The sequence below is a fragment of the Ursus arctos genome, unplaced genomic scaffold (assembly GCF_023065955.2).
Source record: "Ursus arctos isolate Adak ecotype North America unplaced genomic scaffold, UrsArc2.0 scaffold_7, whole genome shotgun sequence".
NCBI lineage: Eukaryota > Metazoa > Chordata > Mammalia > Carnivora > Ursidae > Ursus > Ursus arctos.
In genome coordinates this window covers 45,779,588-45,800,835 of record NW_026623089.1, presented here as the reverse complement: position 1 = coordinate 45,800,835, position 21,248 = coordinate 45,779,588, and the positions used below count along the sequence as shown (strand labels likewise).

At 45.7% G+C, this 21,248-nt stretch overlaps 1 protein-coding gene across 3 annotated transcripts in view; it reads left to right on the top strand.

Annotated features, from left to right (window-relative positions):
- SH2D4B (SH2 domain containing 4B) overlaps positions 1 to 21,248 on the top strand; it is an 82,809-nt gene that overhangs the window by 15,743 nt on the left and 45,818 nt on the right. For 2 of the 3 annotated variants that reach the window (XM_026504573.4, XM_044386239.3), the window contains exons 2-3: positions 9,223 to 9,386; positions 10,436 to 10,583. In XM_026504573.4, coding sequence (XP_026360358.2) covers positions 9,223 to 9,386; positions 10,436 to 10,583 — 312 coding nt within the window. The remainder of the gene's footprint in view (positions 1 to 9,222; positions 9,387 to 10,435; positions 10,584 to 21,248) is intronic. The other variant, XM_057308512.1, reaches the window with a different exon arrangement.

Sequence of the window (21,248 nt, the reverse complement as noted above, 5' to 3'; positions counted from 1 at the left end):
ACTCTTCCCTGGAAGGGAGACAGAAAATGAGAATTTTAATCAAGCGTATTGCTGTTTTGATTAAACTCTGCGTACTAAAAGCAAGGAAGCAGTGGAAGGAGGGTGGAGGTACCCCTCCTGGTAACTGGTCAGTAACTGATGGCATTTGGGACAATATCTGTTGCTCTTTCTTCTGGGGGGTTGTTTATCATTTCCTTATTAGTTTATAAATATTCTTTGTATATTCCAGATAAATATTATTATTTTTAAAGATTTTATTTATTTATTTACGTATTTGAGAGAGTGAGAGTGTGAGGGAGCATAAGTAGGGGGAGGGGCAGAGGGTGAGAAAGAATCTCAAGGAGTCTCCCCGCTAAGCCCAGAGCTGAAACCAGGAGTCGGACGCTATGAGCCACCCAGGCGCCCCTATTCCAGATAAATAGTTGTTTTTTTTTTTCCCAGTCAAGATTCTGTAAAAAAAAATGAAGCCCCGATATTTTAGCAGTGATTCTTAAAGTGTGGTCCCTGGATTCCCAGAGGTGTGAGACTGGCCACGTCAACAAGGTTAAAACTGTTCTCACAATAATACTGAGGTGTTCTCTGACCTACTCACCATGTTTGCACTTGTACTAATGATGCAAAACCAAGAGTGGGTAAATCTGCTGGTATCCTAGGAGCCGTGTCATTGTATTTTTTCACCATCACACACTTATGGTAAAGTTAATGATGGTTTCACTCCTTGATGAAACGGTAAACCTCATTCATTTTATTGTCTGACAAAGTGGGAAGTATGCCTACAGCATTTCTGCTGCATATTCAAGTGTCTTCAGGAAAAGGACTGTGGGATTTCTTAGGTCACGTGCTACACTAGCCTCTTCATTCCTAGAATGCCATTTTTACTTGAAGGAAGACTGACAAACTATGTCTTTTGTAAGACTTGGGCATTTGAAAATAAATATAGTGAATCTGTCACTTCAAGAAAAACAACGGATTGAATTTATGCCAACGATAAAATCCCAGCTTTCAAGAAAAAATTAGAATTTTTGGGAAACTTGTCACCAACAGTGTATTAAATTCCCAAATACATAATGGCTTTTCCCATGAGATTCATAGTGATATTAACAAACATGATTTTTCTAATATTAGAATATGAAATATGTGTACTTTTGGAATATCTGTTTGACTCAGTGAACCAGTATTTTCCAAAGGACCAATGGATAACATTGCAAGATCATGCATTTGTGAGTCATTCAAAGCACAAAATAAATCAATGGATTTTTATTTTATTTTGCTTTTTAAAATTTTAAACTTTTCATTTTGAAATAACTTTAGACTTAGGGAAGAGTTGCAAAGTGGTTCAGAGAATTCCCAGCTAGCCTTCACTCAGCTTGCCTGAATGGTAACATCGGGTTACCTTGGCCCATTGATCAAAACCAAGAAATTAACATGACCAGTGAGTTGTCATATAACAAAGTACAATAAATTCATCGATATTTTTTCAGGTTCCACATCACAACTAACTTTTAAGAACTACCATTTGTTTGAGTTTCACCTTAGTATCAAAGAAAATTTTCAAAAACTATCTGAAAAACATTCAATTTTTCCCTTTTCTTCTCTTTTCTAACTATATATCTGTGTGAAGTCAAACAATTTTTATATACTTCAACTAAAATCATATATTGCAACAGAGTGGATGAAGAAGCAGATATGAGAATCCAGCTGCTTTCTGTTAAGTCGGACGTCAAATAGATTTGCAAAAATGTAGAATGAGGCCACTCTTCCGAATAAATATTTTTGTTCTAGAATATATAGCCATTTTTCATAATAATGCCATATATGTTAGCATGTAATGGATTTGCCATTATTTTAAATAAGCATTAAATTTTTTTTCTGGTTTTAGTTTTGAATATGGTAAATATTGGTAGATATCACTCAAATAAATGAAAGCATTTGATATACTTAGTATTTTTGAAGAATGTAAAGGGGTCCTGAGAGCAAATTAATTGAGAACAGCTTCCCTAAAGGATCCATTGTATGTAATGGGTTAACCTTTCTACAATGCATCGAGGCTAGTACTATCTATGTACCATCTTTGGGAGAACTGAGAAAAATCATCATTCAAATTACGTTTTACAGGGCTTATTTCTTTCACAGGACCCCAGTAGGGAAAGCTTGTTCTAGACATTAATAAGTTAATAGATGTAAAATATGTTGAACCGTGATTAGCAGATAAGTCCTCTGTAGATGTGAGCTGTTATTATTGCTTTAATTAATTGTTGCAATCATTTGACAGTTATGTGTATTCAAATATCTTCTCTCCACTGGTGGCTTAATTTTTAATTGTCTTTATGGTGTGCCTTTTTGTGTAGAAATTTTAAGCTTTAATCTGTATTCAAATTTATCAACATTGTCTCTCATAGTTCATTCTTTTTATGTCTTGTAGAAGAAATTCTTCCCTTCCCCAAAGTTATAATGATGTGCTTTTCTATTTCCCTCTAAAAATTTCCAAGTTTCCAAGTATTCCTTTTCACCAACTCATGAAACCGCTCTTGTCAAGATAAACATGACCTCCATGGTGCCAAATTCAGTGGTCATTCCTCTGTCTTCATCCTGTTGACCCATGAGCAGCCTTTGACACAGTCGATGCTTCCTTAATTCCTGAAATTCTTTCTCCCCTTGGCTTCTGGGATATCGTTCTTTTAGGGTTTTTCTCCTGCTCATAAGCTTCTTTGCCCTTGCCTCCTTTGGGGGTCCTCCTCCTCAGTGTTGAAGTGTCCTGGACCTCCAACTTTGGACCTCTTCTCTTTTCTATCTATACTCACGCTTTCTTTGTTCTCACCTAGCTTTGTGGCTTTAAATATCTAGATGCCGAAGACTCCAAAAATGTGCATCTTAATTCTAGCTTCTCCTCTCAACTCCGTTTTGTTCAACTGCCTCTTGGATGTCTAATAAGCATCTCAAGCTTAATTTGGCCCAAACAGAATCATTGATTTCTCCAAGTTGTTTCTTGCATGTGGCCAGCCCATTCATTCTGTTGTTTAAGCTTGGAACGTTGGAGTTTTCTCGTTCTCTTTCTTTCACAGTTCATATCCAGAATTTAAGCACATGTTGCTTTTTCCTTCAGAATATGTCCCGAATCTTAACCACCCTATGCCTCCTCCATCATACCACCTTAGTCCATGAAGAGACTGTCTGCCACGGGACCTGTTTACACAGGCCCACAGGTTTTTTTGCCCCCCATCTGTTTTCCACACATGGGCACAGTGAGCATTCTGAAATGTAATGAGATATGTCACTTCCCCGCTCTCCGCTTCTCCTGGCTCCCATTTCACTCAGGAGGAAATCCGAAGTCCTGACCTGGGCAACAGTGTCTACCACCTTTGGGGCTGCTGCTGCTTCCCCACCTTCCTTCCCACTCTCCTTCTTGCCCCTATTGACTGCAGCCACAATGGCCTCCGTGCTGTTCCTGGAACTTGCCAAGCACATCACCAGCACCTGGCTTCAGTAACGATCCTATTCACGTCCCTGCCTGGCCCAGAGAACCTTTGTTCTGCTTCACCCAGTAGGAGTCATATTCCTGGTGACCGCTGTTTGCTTCAGGACCAGGTGGAGTCTAAGGCTTCCTCCTCGCTCTCTGCTTCACATTCCTGTTTGCTGTAGATTCCCTGGAGGTGTTTCTTGTACTCCTCTGCATTTTGTCTTGTTATTTTGTATCTATTATTGTTACGTGTTTGGAGAAGAGATGTACATCTTCACCCAGACATCCAAAAGAAAAGCCTTTATGCCAAGAATTTTTCTTTTGAGCTCACTGTTATGTGTGCCTGTAGTTTTTTGGCTACATTTCCCCCTTACATAATATGTAATTGCAATTTTTATTTTTTTCTGAGATTCATAGGTTACCTAGGAGATATTTTATTTTCTTTCTTTCCCTTTTTTTTTTTTTTTTTTTAGAGAGAGAGTGAGAGAGCACAAGCAGGGTGGGCAAGGGCCTGGGGGAGAGGGAGGAGAGAGAGAATCTTAAGCAGACTCCACGCTCAGCACAGAGCCTGATGCGGGGCCTGATCCCACCACCCACAGATAGTGACCTGAGCTGAAACCGAGAGTTGAACCCTTTTTTTTTTTTTAAATTTTATTTATTTATTTGAGAGAGAGGAAAGAGATAGTGAGAGAGAGCACAAGCCAGGAGGAGAGGGGGAAGCAGGCTCTTCATTGAGCAGGGAGCCCGACGTGGAGCTGGATCCCAGGACCCTGGGATCATGACCTGAGCCCAAGGCGGACACTTAACCAACTGAGCCACCCAGGCGCCCCAAGAGTTGGGTCTTTAAGCAACTAAGCAAGCCAGGTGCCCACTAGAAGATATTTTCTTAATTATTAATTTATTAATGGCTTTTTAAAATGGCTGTTTTCCCCATCAATTTCTAATTTTTGTATTATTATTTGGGATTATGGCCTATAATTTTTTTCTCATGATTGCAAGCTCGAAAGGAAAAAAAAGTGTAATCTCAAAGCTTAAGGAATTAAGTTCTATAATTGTTAAATAAATATTTTTGACCATATTATTTAAATCTTCTCTACTAATTTTTAAAATCTACGTGATCCACCAACTTCTGAAATAAATATAGTAAAACTCCCCACTGTATATACACTTTCAGATTCTCCTTGCATTGTTGGGAGTTTTTGTTTGATGCAGTTGTCTGCTATGTTGTATGTTGCATCAAGTTTTAGGACTGTTCTAGTGTCTTTGTGGGGTGCCTCTTTTATTGTCACACAATGTTCTTCTTTGTCTTTTTTTTTTTTTTTAAGATTTTATTTATTTATTCGACAGAGATAGAGACAGCCAGCGAGAGAGGGAACACAAGCAGGGGGAGTGGGAGAGGAAGAAGCAGGCTCCCAGCAGAGGAGCCTGATGTGGGGCTCGATCCCATAACGCTAGGATCACGCCCTGAGCCGAAGGCAGACGCTTAACCGCTGTGCCACCCAGGCGCCCCCTTCTTTGTCTTTTTTAACACATCTGTCCTTGCATTTGCCCTGTCCAACATGGCCACTCCTGCTTTCTTTTTGCTCACCTTTTCATGGTCCACTGTCACCTAGCTCTTTATTTTTAACATTTTCTTGTTAAAAAAAAAAAGTATGTTTTAAAAAAATATTTATTTACTTATTTATTTTAGATAGAGAGAGAGACTGCACATGAGAGCATGGGGGGAGGGGCAGAGGGAGAGGGAGAGCGAATCCTAAGTAGGCTCCATGCTGAGCATAGAGCCCGATGCAGGGCTTGATCTCATGACCCTGAGATCACATCCAAGAGTCGGGTGCTTGGGGGCGCCTGGGTGGCGCAGTCGTTAAGCGTCTGCCTTCGGCTCAGGGCATGATCCCGGCATTCTGGGATCGAGTCCCACATCGGGCTGCTCCTCTGGGAGCCTGCTTTTTCCTCTCCCACTCCCCCTGCTTGTGTTCCCTCTCTCGCTGGCTGTCTCTATCTCTGTCAAATAAATAAATAAAATCTTAAAAAAAAAAAAAGACTCGGGTGCTTAACCAACTGTACCACCCAGGTGCCCCTCGATTTTATTTTTAATCACATCTGACAGCATCAGAATTTTAATGGGGGAATTAATTCTGTTCACGTTCTTGTGTTAGTGGATATACTTAGGGTTTAGGGCTTCGGTGTTATTTGGTGTTCGTTATCTAAATCAGTTAGGGATGTGCTTGACCTTACATAATGGAATATCTGGCAAATAGTTGCTTAATTAAATCAACATTTCATATTTATATGATCATATTTCATTTGATAATGATACAACTGTATTCTTCCAAGTTCGTTATTTGTCTCGAATGGCGAGCCTCTGGAGGTTACTGAACGAGTTGTATCGGCATAGCCGCTCAGCAAAATCATCAAGGCCCCATCTCCTTCTCTTTTTTTTTTTTTTTTTAAGATTTTATTTATTTATTTGACAGAGATAGAGACAGCCAGCGAGAGAGGGAACACAAGCAGGGGGAGTGGGAGAGGAAGAAGCAGGCTCACAGCAGAGGAGCCTGATGTGGGGCTCGATCCCAGAACGCCGGGATCACGCCCTGAGCCGAAGGCAGACGCCCAACGACTGCACCACCCAGGCGCCCCTCCTTCTCTCTTTCTTCTTACTCGCCCTTAGCTGTGGCTTTCTTCCTCATGGTGGCAAAGGTCTTCCCACAATTCCTGGCTTCATGTCCTCATTCCAGGGAGGAGGAAGGAGAAAATAAAAGAAGGGTGAAGGGGTTTTTCCTAAGGAGTCTTCCCCTTCGGTTCAGAGGGGGAAAGCCCTTTACTAGGACTTCTGTTTACATCTACTTTGTCAGAAACAGGGACATTTGGTCTCTCCTACATTGATCCCTCACTAATTCTACTTGTCCTTTGAGGCTGGCATAGGAACTTGCCTCTCCTGATGCTGCGAGATCTCTGTACACCCTGAGCAGATCAGGGTTTTCTGATAAGGGAGGACAGTGGGGCAGAGGGGCGGTGGCTGGGCACTGATGTCTGCTCTAATAGCTGCATAGTGCTTGTTTTCTCTTGCCCTTTACAGATTTTTGCAAGATTGGTAAGCCTCATATCATTTATTTCCCCCCACTATTAATCTGGAAGTTTTATAATTTTAATAGTGTTTTATCAGTCATAACGAAGGCTGTGTTTCTATATTACAATGTGGCTTTTACCATGCAAAAAAGTAACAGTACCCTCCTACATTAGGGAATTAATGCTGCTTTCGGCAATGGATAAACCCTGAAATTTCAGTGGATTAATATAAACAAGGTTTATTTCTTGATGTGGATTGGGGAGCTCTTCTGTGTCACTGGCTTCCGAACACTGACTCATGAATCAGGTTGCTTTTTCCTTGCAGTGCCACCATCTTGGATGAGATGGGCGGAGGAGAGACAGAATATGGAAAAGTCCCACAACGGCAACAGTCGCAGCCTGAAAGGGTACAAATCACCTCCTTTGACATCCGTTGTCCAGAATTCATTCACATGGATACATGGAACCAAAGGGGAGCTGAGGAAAATAGTCATCTGGTGGGTTCAGGGAGGGGAAATGGGGTGCCAGACAGCATGGTGGCGGTCACGGGTTGTCATTCTGGTCCCGCCCACATTGTGTTCTCCTCTTCCATATAAATACACTCACCACCTCCTTAAGGGGGTTACCCTCAAGTCCCATGCAATCACTGCCTCCAGCCCAAAGTCCAGTCTGCATGGGCTCTGCATTGATCTCTCTAATGTCTAGATGTGGCTGAAAAGGCATGTCATCCAAACACCCCCCACCTTTATGACACAGTACTCAGCGGTAGAGCGGGGTGAGAATGTCCACTATGGGAAAGGGGAGCGTGTGAGCCCCACTCAGTCACTAGCTGATAGCATTCCAGCAGTCCTACAGGTCCGGCTCTATGGCTCTCCTGCCCTGGCAGTGAAGGGACAGCCTTCAATAAAGGTAGGACTGTGCCCTTCGGGAGGCTCCTCCTTGCTCGTCGTTCCCCGTGGCCTCATCTGAAGTGAGTGTTGAGGACCACGCGCTCCTTGGACCAGTACAGCCTTTGAAACCGGCCGCCTGTTCTTTCATTGAGGTTGGGTACCCAAGAGTGGCTGATGTCTTGAACAATCAAAGGCTTTTTTTTAGTCCAGACTCAAAAACTTAGGAGGCTTCTGATCTGATTGCTTCGTGTCCCTGTAACCACATCTAAAATTCTTTTCTAGACATATTTTGCAAGTTGACTGTAATTCTCTGCCTCTATTTCCCTATGGCTCTCCTATCCTAACCAAAGGGCATCTATCTATCTATCTCAGGCTCTTTGAAAAATCATATGAGGGATTGCACTCTAAATGCACTTGTGTTAGCCTGACTCCTCTGAGGAGTAGTGACGGGATGGGGTGACACAAACAAGGGCTTAATAAATAAAGTGGGAGGGCCATTGTATTGCAACAAAGTCTGACCTTGAGCGAAGGAGGTGCTGCAGGCAGAGGTGTTCTAGGCAGGGTGGGGGCGGGGGGAGGTGTTCTAGACAGCCATGCAGCCCAAGGGAGTTTGTCAGGGGGTCATCAATGTTGCCCATCCGAAGAGTCTGCTGTCTCCCAGGAACGGGCCCACCATGGTCAGTCAAAGGCTGGGAGCCACGTCTGGGAAGCATGGCCAGGGTCAAACACAGGAACGCAGGAACTGAGGTGCTTGCTGGGTTCTACTCCTTGCAGCTGGATGTCGGTGGAGCACATTCTCATGGCCGCCACAGTGTTCTGTGCCTTAGGTCACTTTCTTCACCTCAGCAGTTCTCTTGGGCTCTGTCACGCAAACTTTAAAAAATCCCCTCTCTTATAATTTGGGCCCTAGAAGGAGGTGGTTTATCCAATCCTACAAAGTCCCAGATTTCTGTCTTCTCTCTATTCCCTTTCGTATTTACTTGCAAAGCACTCAATTCTTTCTGGAATTCATTTCTTTCTCTTAACACCCTGCTGAACACAGCTGCTAGCAAGCAACACGCACCGCCAATGTTCTGTTTTCCAATCTCTTGCCTGAGAGTGGCAGGTTTGGAAGGCGTGAGGGTCTGCCTTTCCAGTTACAGCATCTGACAACGTTATCAGATGTTTTGCTCTTGTATTAACAGGGATCCCTAGCCATTCATTCCGCCTGCGGCTGAATGCCACCTCACTGCTAAGGCAATGACACATAGTTGATATTTCTGTTCCAGCACTACCCTGCTTTGGGGACAGATGTCCCTTTTAGTCATGGTAATCCACGGAATCTGTGGCAACGGGCAAACTGAGAAATCTCAGTGGCTTTAATACAACACAGGTTTATTTCTTGCTCGTGTTACAGGCTGATGTGGGTCAGGAGCCTCGGCTGTGTATCTTGCAACACTGTCTCCAATTCCTTGTTTCCAGCCAGTGGACAGGAGGGAGAGCGAGAAGGCGCAGGTGCGCTGTCTCCTGCCTTTCTGTCTGCTGAAGATCTCCGAGGCGCTTGGCCGCTCTCGGCCGCCGACGCCGATTCCAGCCTTGGGCACCTGCTTCAGCGGGCTGACTTGGCAGCTGTGCTTCTCCCTGGAGGGAGTGGGAGGGAGAGGTGGAGGTGGACCTGCACTCGGGCGGATATCTTGCTGGAATGCTTTTTGCAGATGACAGCGTTCTGTAGAGAGGTGTGATGGTCGTGCATCATCGGCCCGTCTAGCTCCTCCGGGGCTCATTAGAACTCAGACCTGTTTCTTCTTTCTTTCTTGTTCCTCCTGTGAGGCAGCAAGCGACAAGCACATTCAGTGGCTCCTGGGGGCAGATGGTGACGTCTGGGTCTGGATCATGGGAGAAGGCCCCGGCGACAAGCCCTATGAAGAGATCTCCGAGGAGCTCATTGCCGAGAGGGCACGGCTGCAGGCACAGAGGGAGGCCGAGGAGCTCTGGTGAGAGGTGCAGATGGGTCTTGGGCGGGGTGTGAACACAGAGCCCAGGCCGGGTCCAAGCTGAGGGACGACAGGTTGTGGGTGGGAGGGAGGCGGTGCCGGGCAGCTGGTTGACCCGGTTGAGCGCCACCAAGATGAGGTGACCAAAGATCAGAGTCTTTATCAGGTAGGTTTTATAGGTTCAAATCCTGGCTCCACTGGTGAGTAGTGAGCTGATCTGGGGTCTCAGTTTTCACATCTGTGGTGTGGGCATTAACACTCTTTTCATCTGGACGTAGTTTGGATTCACTGAGATAATACAGATGACATGCGTTTCCCGTATTCCTCACTGAGTTGTCTCTGGGACTATAGAGGAATTTGGATTCACTTTTGTCGTCTGTTTGTTCCTCTTCCTTTTAGCTGCATTGCCACACACAATGTGGATAGTTGAGCCTCCAGTGAGATTTGGAGTCAGACTTCTCTCGTAAACAACTTTTAACTTTTTTTTTTTTGCCAAGCTTGGAAATCCGTATGAAACTGATCTCAACATTCCCCCCTACCCAGCTTTTAAGGACAATATTTTAATTGTAAAATTGTAACAATAACTCAAGACCCAGCACCTAAGATAATCACAGTGAGCATTTGGGCAACACCTTGATAAACTGATTAATATAGAGTCACAATGTTATTTAAGATTACTATATGGTACCCATTATGAGAAACCCAACTTATTGGTCCTGTTGATGAACATTTAGGTTGTTTGCCAATTGTTATGTTATAAAAATCCTCTGATGAACATCTTCTACCTACACCTTTGTGAACTTGAATAAGAGAAAGGACTTCTGAGTCCTTTTTCCCCTGGCTTCCTGAACAATTCGGTTGACTTACACTACCATACAGGAGAGTGACAATTTTGTCCCAACTTTGCAAGCATTGAGTTTTGCTGCTCTTGGATAGTGGCCATTCTGATAGACCAAGAAATAGTGCTCCTGGTTTTTATTTGAAGTCCTGTTGTTATGTGGTCCTTCAATTTCCTACATGAGCTCATACCTGCTGGTTTCTCTTGCAAGGAGACAGAAGGAGGCAGAAATCACCAAGAAGTTTCGGGATGCTCTGGCCAATGAGAAAGCCCGGATCCTGGCAGAGAAGTGGAAAGTAGAGATGGAGGACCGGAAGGCTGCCAAAGTCCTGGAGGAACGCATCCGTGAGGAGTTCAAGGTGAGCCAGGTGTGGGGCATCTGTGTGTGGCCACCATCCCTAGCTCCCAGGCTATTGGTGCCCATCTCTGGTTTGGCCTTTGGTTGGTACTGAGAGCTTTATAAGGACAGAAATCTCACATGTCTGAGCGGGGAGGAATGTAACACCCCATTTGGGCCAATCCACTTCTCACTGGACAGATGAGGAAACTGTGTTAGACAGAGGAAGGGACTTGCCAAGGACGTCGTGTGTGTGGGGGGGACAGAAGCAGGATCAGAACTCAGACCTTTTGCCTCCCAACCCAAGGGGCATGAAAAGGGGCCCAGAAAGTGCTGAGCCTGTGGTCAGAGCAGCCTGGGATCCAGTTCCAATTCTCCTGGTTACTCCTGTGGGAACTTGGGAAGCTTGCTGAACTTCTCTGAGCCTTCACTTTCTTGTTCATAATAGTAAGGTAATAACAACACCCAACTTGAGATTTTTGGAGGATTCAAGGAGGTGAAAAATGCACATTTTCTGGCCCTGGACAGGGGGTTGTTGGGAACCTTGCATACCTACTCGTTCTGGGAAAGTTCAGAGCTGGTAAAGGAGCTGTACACTGCTCTCGGGTAAGAAGCTTAGGTTGCCTAAAGAAAACTTTTTTTCTGGTCCCTATTTTGCAATTTTTTTTTCTACCTGAATAATACACTTTTTGGGGGGAGGTAGAAAACTCAGAAAATACATATAAGTGAAAAGAAGACAATAATAATCATGCTGAATCCCAGCAATTATTATTATTCATGGCATTTACACATGTATACTTTTTAATAATATTTTTTCCTATAATGATTAGACAATGAGGACAGTGGCCTCAAGATCATTTATGCTGCAAATATTTTTCTCAGAGGATTTCTTTTTTTGAGAAAGAGAACAGGGGGAGGGGCAGAGAGAGAGAGAGAGAATCTTAAGCAGGCTCCATACCCAGCACAGAGCCTGATGAGGGCCTCCATCTCACAACCCTGAGATCATGATCTGGAAACGAAATCAAGAGTCAGATGCTCAACCGACTGAGCCACTCAGGTGCCCCTCAGTATTATTTTTTCTTAATTTTGGTTTTAGTGCTTTCAAGGGTACAGAAGATTAAAATTTTTATTACCCAACTATATCAAGCTTTAAAAAAATGATTTGTTTCATGCTAAGAAAGATCTGTGCCACCACAAGCTTGTACTAATATTAATCTGCATTGGTTTTTTTTTTTTTTTAAGATTTTATTCATTTATTCGACAGAGATAGAGACAGCCAGCGAGAGAGGGAACACAAGCAGGGGGAGTGGGAGAGGAAGAAGCAGGCTCATAGCAGAGGAGCCTGATGTGGGGCCCGATCCCACAACGCCGGGATCACGCCCTGAGCCGAAGGCAGACGCTGAACTGCTGCGCCACCCAGGCGCCCCTAATCTGCATTGTTTTATATATCATTCATGATTTATTTCTTTGTACTTCGTTTTCCTGCACTTTGGAGTGCGGTGTGAGGTATGGCTGTAACGTCTCTCCTTCCACATGTCAGCACATCGTTCCGTCACCGTTTATTATATGACCCGTCCTCTCCCCTCTCATTGCACTTGCTGCCTTGATTCTTCTTCCAAACCTTTGCTTCGCTTCATGGATTTTTTTCTCCTTTGATTATTCCTGAGTCAGATTGGCTTACTTAATGACTGTAGCTTTTAAAAGGAGTTTTAACATCTGCTAAGGTAAGAACCTATCATGGCTCTTCATTTTCCAAATGTCCTTGGCTGATTTTACCCATTTTTTTCCTTTCTACTCGAGATGCATTTGAATCCTTATGTCACTATGCTCCTCCCCCAAGCAACAAAAAAACGCACAAGGTGATTTTAATTGGAATTACATCAATGTTACGGATGTATTTGTGGGGGATGGACATTTTTTCCAATACCAAGTCATTCAGTCTTCTTGTTGAGGATATGGTATGTTCTCCCGGTTACTCAAAGCTTCTTTTTGTCTTTGGTAAAGTGTTTTTGTTGTGGTGGTGGTGGTGGGTTTGTTTTTTTTCCCAACACCTGTAAATGCACTGGCCATCCAATCCCAAACATTTGCAATAACTTATATGTAATGTTGTGCTTCCATCTTTTGGACTTTGGTAAAATTTATTGTTTTACTTAAATGCTCCACATTTCTTTTCTCATTAAACCATAGGTTAAATATTTTTTGTTGTAATTGTGTATAAGATTGTTCTTGTTACTTTAAAACCTGTTGCAATTGCTGGTTACATGTTTATATTGTTATTGATCTTATTTAATTTTCCCTTGAGTTATAGATAGATAGAGAGATAAATATTTAATTTAAAGAAAAATATATTTAAATATATATTTATATATACATATAAATATATATGTATATTTAGGAGATTCTCTCGAGTTTTTAAGGGAAGCAATATTTACGCTCAAAACATTTTATTTAAAAGTGATTTCGAACTTGCAGCAAAATTAAAAGAAAAAAAAGTACTTGTAGAGTCTCCACTGAAGTTCACCGATTATTAATGTTTTGTCACATTTGTATTGTCTCTTTTCTCCTCTCCTCCATTACTGTATCTGTACACACACAGATATATACACACACATATATACATACGTATATTTCTGTTGCTACGGCTAGATTGTTTTGCTCAGCAATTTGAAAGGAAGCTGTAGACATCATATACTCTAGCTAGGGCTTAACAAACTCTTTTCTGTAAAGTTCCAGAGAGTGAAGATTTTAGGTTTTGTCAGCCACACCCTCTCTTCACAACTACTCGACCAGGCCATTGCAGCACAAAAGCAGCGGCAGGCAATATGGGTGTGGCTGTCTTTTAAGAAGACCTTATTTTATTTTATTTTTTGAAGATTTTAAAAATTTATTTGACAGAGAGAGACAGAGCGCACGCCAGCGGGGCGGGAAAGGGCAGAGAGAGGAGAAGCAGGGGCTTGATCCCAGGACCCCGGGATCATACCTGAGCCAAAGGCAGATGCTTAACCGACTGAGCCCCCCAGGAGCCCCCATAAGACTTTATTTTAAATGATAGAGGGCAGATCTGGCCTGGGAGCCTAAGTTTGCTGACTCCTGATCAAGCCCTACGTCCTCCAGTGTGCATCTCGCATGACTGAGGACCGTTCCCTGTGGAGCCCACAGTCATCATCACACCTGTTGAAATGAAAACAGTAATTCCATAATAGTATAAAAATCCACTCAATCCCTAGCAGAGAGATGTTTAGTTTGTATCATTGGATTTGGGGTACGATTATTTAAGTCTGCCGGAAAAGGCAAGCAATACTTTTTCTGTGTCTCTCACAGCAAGACTCCCCTGCTCTAATCTCTGGCCTCCTTCCTCCCCAGAGGTGAGCTGAGTCTCAGATGCTGGGAAGGTGGCTGCGTGGAGCTGGTGTCCTGGGGCTCAGTTCACAAGGAGGTTACAGAGGGGTTGAGTTCCCAGCGAGTTTCTGGTTGATGATCTCCTTGAGAACCTCAGTGAGACAGAGATGATAAATTGTGGGCTGTTCCATGTGGAGGTTCATGGAGTGCTCAGGAAAGCCATGAGATTCACTAAGGGTCCCAAGTGCAGCTTGTTTGGGGGGAGGATGGTGGTCATAGTCATAAACTCCCTACTCTCTACAAGCTTATAGGGTGCCAGGAGAGAGAGAGACAACTCAGTGAGCACCCCTCAGCCCCCACCCCGCCAGGGGGACTATGGTGGTGTGCAAAGGGGCACCTGCAGGATTCTGGGCGTAAGCAGAGCGGGAAGTGGACAGGAGATACGTGGAATGGTGACCGGTCTGCTGGGGGCCAAGAAAAAAGCACATGATGGGGGAAGCCAGACAGGAACCTAGCAAGGTAGGCTGTGGGGCCCTTGGATGGTACAACAGAGAGGCAGACGGTTGTCTGTGGGCAGAGGAGCGATGGAGGATCTTGATACAGAGGGACATGGTCAGATCCACCTCTCTGAGAATGACTGGCTCCAGGCTATGATGCCGGGGATGAAGGCATGGGGGGAGGGAGAGGCCAGTGAGGAGGTTTTTGTGGTAGTCAAAGCGGCCACCGATGAGTCTGATGGTGGCAAGATTCAGGGGGATGGACACAGAGAAACAGTGGAGGTGAAATCAGCAAGGCTGGACATCAATCAGATGCTGGGGTGAGGGGACCGAAGAGCAAAGGCGCAGAACCCAGGCTGAGGAGCAAGGAGAGGGCACCACCCTGTTGCAGAGGCGAGCTGGCAAGGGGGGTAAGCTTGGGGGAGCAGAGAATGTGCCGGCTGGGCCCAGGGGCTTTGTATTTTGTGCCACCAGAAGCAGATTTTGGGGTGGGGGCTGGAGGAGGGAGGAGATGCTGGACGGGAAGCCGTGGGGGGAGTGGGTATCAGCTGGGCTCCCGATGACCGGCTGCCTGTGTCCAGGATGCAGGCAGGTTCTGTGAATTCTCCTGATCACAGTAGAGATAAGAGCGAAAATCCCTTTGAGGAAATGGGGGGAGAATCCCAGAATCTTGTGTGAGGTTAAAGAGGGAACTTCAAAATAGAAGATACAGACAGCTGGAAACCTGTTTTTAAAAACCGTTCTGCAGTGTCTGGCGCCTTTGAATGCAATTTACATGCATATGGAAGTGCTTGTTCCTCTAGAAAGAAAGGGGATCAAGAGGCCAGATAGAATTTGCATACTTTCTTTGCTTTCTTAACTCATAAGACTGCTTTTGGCTGGTCTGCCTCTGCTTAAGACCACAGAACGCTGAGGCTAAGGCTCGTGCCCTCTCCTTCTGCCTTAGGCTCCCTCCCTTCCCAGCTCCTGATAAGGAGAGGCGCAGTTGGTACAGTTACATTGTCCTCTGGTTCTTCACCACTTCCTATTCGAGGCCACGCATTCTCTTCTTGTTTTTTCCTCCATTAAGGCTGGAGTTCATCTTGGCCCTTCATGCCATCCTGTAGGACTATAAAACAACACCCACCTTATTTCCAATAGGATTATCAGTGGGGGACACTTTCCCCTTTCCAGCTTTCTCTAGAAAATGGGAGGCTTGATCTCAGTTTGTCTTGGACGAGGCTGGAATCAACAAGACAACACGATGTGGTTTACCCTTCCCCTCTCAACGATCATCACAAACCCCGTGTTACCTTCTTCTTGGTTATTGGTTCACTCACTCCTCTGGGCAGTGTTTGCGGAGCACCTGCTCTCCGCTAGGCCCCGTGCTGGGGGCTGTCGACGGGAGAAGGACAGACACAGGCATGGCCCTGTCCTTCCGGAGTACATCATGTTGAAAAGCATGATGGTATTATTTGGGCCCGATGAACAACTGAAGGGGCTTGGGACAGCCCTCCTGCCGCTAGAATGTGCCACTTTGGCCCACGGAGCTGAAGGCAGTTGAGACCCCCAGGGCTCAGGAGAAACTATTGCCCCACACTCTAACTACATAGAAGAATCTAAATGGGGGATCTTAACAGATACATTTTATCTGAGTGACCCATTGGTATGGCAGGGCAAACATCTAATTACCTGCTCTTCTCTTTATTGCCCTGTGAATTGCACTCCTTTCTTTTGAAATCCCTGACCCCTACTCCCCTTCTCCTAAGTTCAGGATGACACATATCCCTCATTTTGCCTGATAGTCTCCCATATCCGCGTGCTTTTCTTGTATGTACGCTATGACATCTGATTTTCTCCTGTTAATCTGTCTCATGTCAGTTTGATTCTTAGTCCAGCTAGAAGGACCCTTGAAGGGGACAGGAGTTCTTGCTCCCCAACACAACAACAATGACTGTGCCTTCCAGAAAAGCGTCTGTCTCGGTGACAGCTTTCACGGGGATGAGGTGTGGGCTCCTGCGGTGTGGCGTTACCCATGGGTTCACAGGAGACGGGGGATTGATAAAGGCGGATGGCTCCGAGGGCTTAGGAACGGCCAGAAAAAAGCATCGATTCCTAAGGTAGAAGGAGAGAGTGTTTGCCCATCTGTCTTTTGGCTGCATTGGCCTGTGGAGGCTACACTTAAAGATGGACTTTTCGTCAGGGCTCATGGAGGAGCCAAAGGATTCTGAGAGCAGCCGCAACAGAGGAAGTTTCCAGGCAACTTCAGCTGTGAGGGCTGAGGCATTTCAGCAAGACCGTGGAGGGAAATATGCAATGCTCTCTATCTGTAGCTGCAAAATGTTTTCTTTTGTTGTCCCCAGCCCTGTGAGGAGCTTGTCTTTGTCACAGTAAGTGGCTGATTATTTTCCTCAGAGTTGGAGGCGGCAGGTTCCTGGCTCCCAGACTACTGTTCACTCTGGGGCGTAGAGGATTGAGTGAACAGCGTGGCTTTGCCATTTATCGTTTATTTATTTGTGGGTAGTTCCCCCCCCAACTTTACTGAGCTACAATTTTTGAGTAAAAATTGTATATATTGACAATGTGCAATGTTTTAGCATACGTGTACATTGCAAAATGACCATAATCAAGACAATGAACACATCTGTCACCTTACCTGGTGACCTCCTTGGTGTGTGGTAGAAACACTTAAGATCTACTCTCGCAGCAAATTTCAAGTATACAGTATGGTATTAACTGTAGGCGCCATGCAGTGAGTCCAGAATGCATTCATCCTGCATAACTGAAAGTACCCGTTTGCCAAACACAACCTAAGTGTCTACTGACCAATGAACGGATAAATAAAATGCAGTATGTATACATGATGTATATATAATGGAATGTTATTCAGTCTTAATAAAGAAGGAAACCCTGCCATTTGTGATGACATGGATGAACTTGGAGAGCATTATGCCAAGTGTCCGTCATGCCCCTTCTCTGGGGTGCCTTCTCCTTGTGACGGGCTGAACTGTGTCACCCTAAAATCCTATGTTGAAGACCTGACCACGCTATCTCAGAATGTCAATGTATGTGGAGGTAAGGTCTTTAGAAAGGTCATAAGTTAAGAAGAGGTCTTCAGGGGGGGCCCTGATTCAGCATGGCAGGTGCCCTTAGAAGAAGAGGAAATTTGGACACAGATATGTATATGCACAGCGGAGAGGACGTGTGAGACACGGGGAGAAGATGGTCCATCTACAAAGCGAGGAGAGAAGCCTCAGAAGAGACCCACCCTGCCTCTATAGAGATGGCCTCGAGAGCTCACAAGTGTCTGCGGTTCAGCCTCCTGGTTTGTGGTGCTTTGTCACGCAGCCCGAGCAAGCCAGTATACCCCTTCTCTGGCCTGGAAGGTAGGACCAGGCGGTTGAAGCCCCTCTGGCTCAGAGAGGCCTTGGCTGACTGTCTTTTCCCTGAGACCTGCTCCTGCCTGGAAGACCCTCCCTGGGCAGGTGCCAGATCTGAAGAGCCGGGGTGGACGCTGTCTTGGTCGGTGCCCCAGGTACTGGGTGATGTGACAACCTGGGTCAGAGATGAGGGGGCAGAGGTGGAGGGGGCAGGCATGGGAAATCCGTGGCATACACTGCAGTGCCGTGCTGGGGTGGGAAGGATTTTTGTTCTGCTGAGATGCCGGTGATTGCCAAAGTGAGCTTTTTCTTGTGGCTTTGAGCTAAAATTTCTGCTTCGGAGTCAGACTTTGGTTCCAATTTTGCATCTGTCACCAACTCTCAGCTCTAGCATTTCCCATCCGAGCCCATGTCCCTCCTGACCCCACATTCCCCTCCACCTGCCACTGCCTATCTCTGCTCCTGTCTGCAGAGGATGTCCCCAGAGGGCTGTCTGCGGTCATTTCCACTCCCTTCCCCACGCCACCTGGATGGCTGCCCTTCCACCCCACCGGGCAGCTCTCCCATCACGTCCTGAGGCCACGACCTGCCTGCCGGTCCCTTGTCGCTTCTCTGTCCTTATCTTCTGTGATCTTCTGGCCTGCAGCTCAGTTTACCACTCCCTTTTACTTGAAGCGTTCTCTTTCTTGGCTTCCCCAACAGACATCACCCCTTCTGGGTTTTTAGGTTATCTGTTGGCTTTCCTTCTCAGCCTCCTTTCCTAGCTTGAGCTCTTTCTCTCAACTTTTAAATGGTGGAGTGGCCCAAGACACTCTGCTTGTTCTCTCTCTCTCTCTTTTTTATTGTTATTGTTGAAGTATAATTGACATACAGGGTTATATGAGTTTCAGGTGTGCAACATAGTGTTTCAACAATTCTCTGCATTAGGCAATGCTCACCACAGTAAAAGGAGTCACCCACCATCTGTCACCCTACAACGTTATTACGGTTTTATTGACTATATTCCCCATGCTGTACTTTCATCTCCGTACCTTATTTCTGGTTGTTTTCTCTGGATCCGCATTCTTGCTCTCGGTGATAGCGTTAGGTCCTGTGGCTGAGAAACATCATCCCTACGCAGATGACTCCTGAGCCACTATCTTCCACTGAACTTGCCCTTAAGCCCCAGGCTCATGCATCCCGCTACTAATGGCAGGCCTCTGGGATGTCAGATGGCATCTCGAACTCATCAAATATAGAGTTTTGACTTTTCTTCTTCCAACCACAGTGGATGATGCTATACTCAAACATGCCAAGCCCATTTGCAATGCTGGGTCCATTGTGCTTGTTGTTTTCTCTGCCTGGAAATTTCTTCTCCCCGATACTCACTTATTGGTGTTCTTACTATTCAATTGTCGGATCACAGTGACCCTTCTGAGAGGACTTCTGGTCACCCAGCCTAAAGTAGCCTCCTGAATTCTCTCTGTCCTTTCCCCTGTTTTAATTCTCTGCAGACTGGTTATTATTTTCTGATATTTCTTGATTTTTATTTGTCTGGTGTGTTTCGCCCCCTGGAAAGGCCAGCGCCGAGGTGGGGCTGGTGTGTGTCTTGGCCACTGCTCTGTCCCCAGAGCCCAACGCAGGCCTGAGCCTCTGAGTGCTCTGTGTTTGGTGAGTGACCACGTGAAGCCACTCCACTTCCTTTGTCCTCGAGCCCAGCTCTTGAGAGTGACTCATTAGGAAGTGGGAAGTTTGTCTATTCCTTCGGATTAAAAAATGGATTGTCGAATTAGAAGAAAATCCTTAATCTATATTGTTTCAGAAGAAACAAAAAGAGTTGTCTTTTTTTATTAAATGAGGCATTAAAAACTCAGTGACCTCCTTCCCGCCCCAACTCTTGTTGATCCATTTAAATAGTAGCAAAGGACTGAAAAAGTTCTAAAACCCCTGGAAAGAGAAAATGAGAAGCAGGAACAGATAAGAAAGTGTTCCCCGACATTTGGAGGCTGGGAGACAGAGTGGTGAGGGGTTCAGCTGGGAGCCTGCAGGAAGGGGTGGGTGGGTGGGTGAGCTGGCTCAGTCTGGGTCCCCCTGTGGGCTCAGGGCCTGGAGGCACCAGCACTGTGAAGCGGGGAGGTCAGGTTGGTGACCAGTTTCTCTGTGGAACGGCTGACCCTCATGTCCCCATTTTCACCCATTTCTCCCAAGCTACTGCCTCCCTCCCTCCGAGCAGAAGGAGATGGGGAGTGGGGAGAGGCTCAGAGCTCAGTGTGTCAGGCCGAATGGAGAGAGCAGGCGAGGGGCCGATGGGAAACAGGAGGATTAAGGAAAGGTCTTACGTTTAGCAGTGAGTAGCCTGAGCCGTGGGACACCTGCAGCCTGGGTTGCCTCTGGGAGGCACAGGGCCACACAAATTTTTTTTTATAAAGATTTTATTTATTTATTTGACAGAGAGACAGACAGCCATCGAGAGAGGGAACACAAGCAGGGGGAGTGGGAGAGGAAGAAGTAGGCTTCCAATGGAGGAGCCTGATGTGGCGCTCCATCCCAGAACTCCGGGATCACGCCCTGAGCCAAAGGCAGACGCTTAAGGACTGAGCCACCCAGGCGCCCCAGGGCCATGCAAATTTTTGCATGGTGTCTTTGTTTATCATAAATTCTCAATTTGAACCACATAAAATCAGCCTGTCAGCTCTGTTCTGGTGACCCAATCTCATGCAATCCTGTGATAAAAATAAGGTGCCGGCTGTGAGGGTTCATTGGCTTGCTGGTCCACCCCCTTGGAACCGTGGCCTGGCCACTGGACTCCAGGATGATTCCATAAATATGAGTCCTGGAGCCCCTGGGGCCATATGGTTAACCCCTTTCGTGAAGGAGAGGGTCAGAGAGCACCCCAAGGGGGAGAAACAAGAGACTAGGGCTCCTGCGGGACCTGGTCTGTACTTATCTTACCTGGTTACTACTGCTGCCCCTGCCAGTCCTGGGAGGACTCTTTGTGGCCACCCCTGGAGGACACAAAGGGGAATGTTTGCAAAGAAAGCATTTCAAGGCATGGTGTTCCCATGAAATGTGGGGTGCAAGCCAGGGGTTCTGCTTGCTAGGGTCTCAGGGCTGTCCTGCCTGCAGCCTGCCTTCCCCACAGACTTTGGTATGCTGGTGCTCAGACACCACCTAGGTAGGATGGAGGAGAAGACACAGAATAATCTCAGAACAGAGCACCTCTAGATGCTTACACTGGAGTATTGAGTATTTTCCTCCATGAAATGGCTGATTCCTCATCCAGTCATCCTGGAGTGAAGCCCACCTCCCAGGGAAGTCCTGTCTACACACTCTGAGTCTCCCATCCGTATAGTTATTTTCTGTCTTGAATACAGACAGCCAGGAAACATCAGACATCTAAGGAAAGCCTCCAACACCAAAGACAGGCAACACATAAGCCATACTTTAAAGGAAAAGAAAAGCAAAAAGCAGAGGAAATAGATATAAATCAAAATATAGGGGTGGGGGGGAGAA